This window comes from Salvelinus namaycush, unplaced genomic scaffold (genome assembly GCF_016432855.1).
Source record: "Salvelinus namaycush isolate Seneca unplaced genomic scaffold, SaNama_1.0 Scaffold2891, whole genome shotgun sequence".
Classification (NCBI taxonomy): domain Eukaryota; kingdom Metazoa; phylum Chordata; class Actinopteri; order Salmoniformes; family Salmonidae; genus Salvelinus; species Salvelinus namaycush.
Window position 1 is genome coordinate 24,888 of NW_024059776.1, and position 6,841 is coordinate 31,728.

The 6,841-nt window shown below is 49.7% G+C and overlaps 1 protein-coding gene across 1 annotated transcript; it reads left to right on the forward strand.

Annotated features, from left to right (window-relative positions):
• The first annotated feature begins 2,489 nt into the window (after window positions 1-2,489).
• LOC120039657 (endothelin-3-like) lies at window positions 2,490-3,252 on the forward strand. The gene is made up of 2 exons (XM_038985067.1): window positions 2,490-2,493; window positions 2,828-3,252. The coding sequence occupies exons 1-2, from the start codon at window positions 2,490-2,492 to the stop codon at window positions 3,250-3,252; spliced, it is 429 nt and encodes a 142-aa protein (XP_038840995.1).
• The last annotated feature ends 3,589 nt before the right edge of the window (window positions 3,253-6,841 follow it).

The following is a 6,841-nucleotide window of genomic DNA, read 5'->3' on the forward strand; positions in this document are numbered from 1 at the left end:
GAAGGATAATAGATGGGACCTGGCTACATAGGATCAGAAGGATAGTAGATGGGACCTGGCTACATAGGGTCAGAAGGATAATAGATGGGACCTGGCTACATAGGGTCAGAAGGATAGTAGATGGGACCTGGCTACATAGGGTCAGAAGGATAGTAGATGGGACCTGGTTACATAGGGTCAGAAGGATAGTAGATGGGACCTGGCTACATAGGGTCAGAAGGATAGTAGATGGGACCTGGCTACATAGGGTCAGAAGGATAGTAGATGGGACCTGGCTACATAGGGTCAGAAGGATAGTAGATGGACCTGGCTACATAGGGTCAGAAGGATAGTAGATGGGACCTGGCTGTATAGGGTCAGAAGGAGAGTAGATGGGACCTGGCTGTATAGGGTCAGAAGGATAGTGCACCTGCAAACAACAAAAGAACATTAAGATTAGTTAATGAAAAGAAAATGTAACATAAAACATAATATCATTTTTTAATTCATCATCCTCAGGTAAGTTGCACTTACCTACAAATGTGCAGAGCAGCAGCACTGCATACAGACACATAATCTTGTAAACTGGAAGTTAAAATGAGATTCACACAGCCCGACTACACGTACCTCTGGAAAATAGAGAAATAATGTGAGATCAATAATGTGGTGCCAATCATGTTGGAGGTCAATTAAATAGTCATAACGTGTTGTTTATGCTTTACATACCAAGTGTTGTCATCGATTCCTTGTAGAGACGCCACACTGCTGCTTTTGTCACACGGGACGGCAGCAGCTTTCCACCAGTGTTTGTATCCTGGGTGGCGTCCTGGTAATACTACTGCATTATCCTCTGGGTGGCGTCCTGGTAATACTACTGCATTGTCCTCTGGGTGGCGTCCTGGTAATACTACTGCATTATCCTCTGGGTGACGTCCTGGTAATACTACTGCATTATCATCTGGGTGGCGTCCTGGTAATACTACTGCATTGTCCTCTGGGTGGCGTCCTGGTAATACTACTGCATTATCCTCTGGGTGGCGTCCTGGTAATACTACTGCATTATCATCTGGGTGACATTCTGGTAATACCACTGCATTATCCTCTGGGTGGCATCCTGGTAATAGTATTGCATTATCATCAAAATGACTCTTACCCAAATCTGACTGCCTGTAGCTCAGGACCTAAAGCCAGGATATGCATATTCTTGATACCATTTGAAAGGAAACACTTTGAAGTTTTTGGAAATGTGAAATTAATGTAGGAGAATATAAGACATTAGATCTGGTAAAAGAAATACAAACAAAAAAACATGTGTTTTCTATGTTTTTTTCCTTCATCATCTGAATGTCATACATGATGGATCATTAGCTTCCCTACAGAAAATACCCGAACCTTCGCACATCTAGATAGCTGGGTGGGTGTGGAGCCAGAGACAGCAAGGGTTCAAACTGTAGAACCCAGGTTCTAAATAAAAAAATATTTTATCAAACAAAACTATGCTACATTTTATCTCTGGGACCCTCAGGATGACAGATCAGAGCCAGATTACTGAATGTAAGAACATTATTTACCTTCAGAGGTGAATGTATCAAACCAGTTGCCCTGATAAAAGTGTTTTGTTGTTGTGCACTCTCCTCAAACAATAGCACGGTATTTTTCCACTGTAATAGCTATTGTAAATCGGACACCGCAGTTAGATGAACAAGAATTTAAGCTTTCTGCCCATATAAGACTTTTCTTAGTTCTGGAAAGTGGGCTGTTACTTACATCATCATTCTAGTCACATTAGCGCATGTTAGCATCAACCGTCCCGGTACAGAGACACCGATCCCGTAGAGGTTATTATAACTTGCAATGAAAACAACTTTCTGACCAAATTAGAAACGTGTTACATCTGAAACTGTAGCTAGACTCTTACCCGATACACATGGATGAAAGCTTCACGGCAGACTGCAACCCCTTACCCATACACATGGATGAAAGCTTCACGGCAGACTGCAACCCCTTACCCGATACACATGGATGAAAGCTTCACGGCAGACTGCAACCCCTTACCCGATACACATGGATGAAAGCTTCACGGCAGACTGCAACCCCTTACCCGATACACATGGATGAAAGCTTCACGGCAGACTGCAACCCCTTTCCTTAAATACTGTTATCCAGAGCGTTTGGTGACTGTAACTCCTGGCAACAATTTAACTATGCTTTTTTGCTGATGTTTTCTGACACCGGCCATATTCAACGAGCGTTGGTAAATTCGTCAGTTATTCTGCACTCTGGTACATTCAGACAAGAGTGCTCTGAAACAGGTGTTGCAGTGAGATTCTATTTAAACGGACACTTGCATAGTGGAGTCTTTTGTTAAGTTTTACTACACAATAATGTTTCTTTTAGACACGATTACCTACATAAATTGACCAGCTCAAATAGACAGAAGCAGTATACATGGCAGACCAATCCAAACTCATCTCTCGGCAAGTCCAGCCCACTCATAATGTCAGCCAATCATGGGTAGCGTAGACTTAACCAACTAGGCTCCTAATTTAACAATTGTATTCGTATTTACAGATCGCATACAAGTTTGTTATTAAAGCACATGAAAGATCACATGTTCCAGAAGGAATTTCTGCCCCAAAAACCTTTTTTTCCCCCATTTACGTTAAAACGGCTCTCCTGTGAAGTCGTGACCCGCGACATACGCCTAGTTTCCTGAAACGGGCCACATTTTAACACCATCACAAAGTGCTTTTACATTACAATATAAAACACATTTTATTTCAAAGAGAAAATGTAAACAACATGGTGTTAATTGTATTCATCATTAACTCCTCTTATGTCCTTGTAGGTTCTTCAGCCCCCAGTAAAGATGTTGTCGAGAGGAGAGAGTTGGAGACCACGAAGATGAACTTGGTCTCCAGGCCAACCACAGTGGGTGTGGTCAGCGGTGTGGGTGTGGCCAGCGGTGTGGGTGAGGCCAGCGGTGTAGGTGTGACCAGCGGTGTGGGTGTGGCCAGCGGTGTGGGTGTGGCCAGCGGTGTGGGTGTGGCCAGCGGTGTGGGTGTGGCCAGCAGTGTGGGTGTGGCCAGCGGTGTAGGTGTGGCCAGCGGTGTAGGTGGGGCCAGCAGTGTGGGTGTGGCCAGCAGCAATGGGTCCCGGAACATCACTGAGGCGCGGCGTAGAGACAAGCGCTGCACGTGTTACAGCTACAGAGACAAGGAGTGTGTCTACTACTGTCACCTGGACATCATCTGGATCAACACACCCGAGTGAGTAGTGACAGGCCTGACCCTGACCTCCACTAACCCTGACCTCCCCTAACCTCAACCCTCAGTCCCTCCCCTAACCTCAACCCTCAGTCCCTCCCCTAACCTCAACCCTCAGTCCCTCCCCTAACCTCAACCCTCACCTCCACTAACCTCAACCCTGACCTCCACCAACCCTGACCTCCACTAACCCTGACCTCCACTAACCCTGACCTCCACTAACCCTGACCTCCCCTAACCCTGACCTCCACTAACCCTGACCTCCCCTAACCCTGACCTCCCCTAACCCTGACCTCCCCTAACCCTGACCTCCCCTAACCCTGACCTCCCCTAACCCTGACCTTCACTAACCCTGACCTCCACTAACCCTGACCTCCCCTAACCCTGACCTCCCCTAACCCTGACCTCCCCTAACCCTGACCTCCACTAACCCTGACCTCCACTAACCCTGACCTCCACTAACCCTGACCTCCCCTAACCCTGACCTCCCCTAACCCTGACCTCCCCTAACCCTGACCTCCACTAACCCTGACCTCCACTAACCCTGACCTCCCCTAACCCTGACCTCCACTAACCCTGACCTCCACTAACCCTGACCCCCCCCTAACCCCAACCCTGACCTCCACTAACCCCAACCCTGACCTCCCCTAACCCCAACCCTGACCTCCACTAATCCCAAACCCTGACCTCCACTAACCCCAACCCTGATCTCCACTAACCCCAACCCTGACCTCCACTAACCCCAACCCTGACCTCCACTAATCCCAACCCTGACCTCCACTAATCCCAACCCTGACCTCCACTAACCCCAACCCTGATCTCCACTAACCCCAACCCTGACCTCCCCTAACCCCAACCCTGATCTCCACTAATCCCAAACCCTGACCTCCACTAACCCCAACCCTGACCTCCACTAATCCCAACCCTGACCTCCACTAATCCCAAACCCTGACCTCCATTAACCCTGACCTCCACTAACCCCAACCCTGACCTCCACTAATCCCTGACCTCCGCTAACCCCAACCCTGACCTCCACTAATCCCAACCCTGAACTCCACTAACCCCAACCCTGACCTCCACTAATCCCAACCCTGACCTCCACCAACCCCAACCCTGACCTCCACTAACCCCAACCCTGACCTCCACCAACCCCAACCCTGACCTCCACTAACCCCAACCCTGATCCCCCCCTAACCCCAACCCTGACCTCCACTAACCCCAACCCTGACCCCCCCTAACCCCAACCCTGACCTCCACTAACCCCAACCCTGACCTCCACTAATCCCAACCCTGACCTCCACTAATCCCAACCCTGACCTCCACTAACCCCAACCCTGATCTCCACTAACCCCAACCCTGACCTCCCCTAACCCCAACCCTGACCTCCACTAATCCCAACCCTGACCTCCACTAATCCCAACCCTGACCTCCACTAATCCCAACCCTGACCTCCACTAATCCCAACCCTGACCTCCACTAACCCCAACCCTGATCTCCACTAACCCCAACCCTGACCTCCCCTAACCCCAACCCTGACCTCCACTAATCCCAAACCATGACCTCCACTAACCCCAACCCTGACCTCCACTAATCCCAACCCTGACCTCCACTAATCCCAAACCCTGACCTCCATTAACCCTGACCTCCACTAACCCCAACCCTGACCTCCACTAATCCCTGACCTCCGCTAACCCCAACCCTGACCTCCACTAATCCCAACCCTGAACTCCACTAACCCCAACCCTGACCTCCACTAATCCCAACCCTGACCTCCACCAACCCCAACCCTGACCTCCACTAACCCCAACCCTGACCTCCACCAACCCCAACCCTGACCTCCACTAACCCCAACCCTGATCCCCCCCTAACCCCAACCCTGACCTCCACTAACCCCAACCCTGACCCCCCCTAACCCCAACCCTGACCTCCACTAACCCCAACCCTGACCCCCCCTAACCCCAACCCTGACATCCACTAACCCCAACCCTGACCCCCCCTAACCCCAACCCTGACCTCCACTAACCCCAACCCTGACCCCAACCCTGACCCACCCTAACCCCAACCCTGACCTCCACTAACCCCAACCCTAACCCCAACCCTAACCCCAACCCTGACCTCCACTAACCCCAACCCTGACCCCCCCTAACCCCAACCCTGACCTCCACTAACCCCAACCCTAACCCCAACCCTGACCCCCCCTAACCCCAACCCTGACCTCCACTAACCCCAACCCTGACCTCCACTAACCCCAACCCTGACCTCCACTAACCCCAACCCTGACCTCCACTAACCCCAACCCTGACCTCCACTAACCCCAACCCTGATCCCCCCCAACCCCAACCCTGACCTTCACTAATCCCAAACCCTGACCTCCCCTAACCCCAACCCTGACCTCCACTAACCCCAACCCTGACCCCAACCCTAACCCAAACCCTGACCTCCCCTAACCCCAACCCTGATCCCCCCCTAACCCCAACCCTGACCTCCACTAACCCCAACCCTGATCCCCCCCTAACCCCAACCCTGACCCCCCCCTAACCCCAACCCTGACCTTCACTAACCCCAACCCTGACCTCCCCTAACCCCAACCCTGACCTCCCCTAACTCTTAAAATATATATATATATATTTCACCTTTATTTAACCAGGTAGGCCAGTTGAGAACAAGTTCTCATTTACAACTGTGCCCTGGCCAAGATAAAGCAAAGCAGTGTGACAAAAACAACAACACAGAGTTACACATAAACAAACGTACAGTCAATAAAATAAAATAAATAAAAATCTATGTACAGTGTGTGCAAATGTAGAAGAGTAGGGAGGTAGGCAATAAATAGGACACAGAGGCAAAATAATTACAATTTAGCATTAACACTGGAGTGATAGATGTGCAGATGATGATGTGCAAGTAGAGATACTGGTGTGCAAAAGAGCAAGAAGGTAAGTAATAATATGGGGATAAGGTAGTTGGATGGGCTGTTTACAGATGGGCTGTGTACAGGTACAGTGATCGGTAAGGTGCTCTGACAGCTGATGCTTAAAGTTAGAGAGGGAGAGATAAGAGAATTTGTTCCAGTCATTGGCAGCAGAGAACTGGAAGGAAAGGCGGCCAAAGTAAGTGTTGGCTTTGGGGGTGACCAGTGAAATATACCTGCTGGATAGCGTGCTACGGGTGGGTGTTGTTATGGTGACCAGTGAGCTGAGATAAGGCAGGGCTTTACCTAGCAAAGACTTATAGATGACCTGGAGCCAGTGGGTTTGGCGACGAATATGTAGCGAGGACCAGCCAACGAGATCATACAGGTCGCAGTGGTGGGTAGTATAAGGGGCTTTGGTACGGATGGCACTGTGATAGACTGCATCCAGTTTGCTGAGTAGAGTGTTGGAGGCTATTTTGTAAATGACATCACCGAAGTCGAGGATCGGTAGGATGGTCAGTTTTACGAGGGTAAGTTTGGCAGCATGAGTGAAGGATGCTTTGTTGTGAAATAGGAAGCCGATTCTAGATTTATTTTTAGATTGGAGATGCTTAATGTGAGTCTGGAAGGAGAGTTTACAGTCTAACCAGACACCTAGGTATTTATAGTTGTCCACATATTC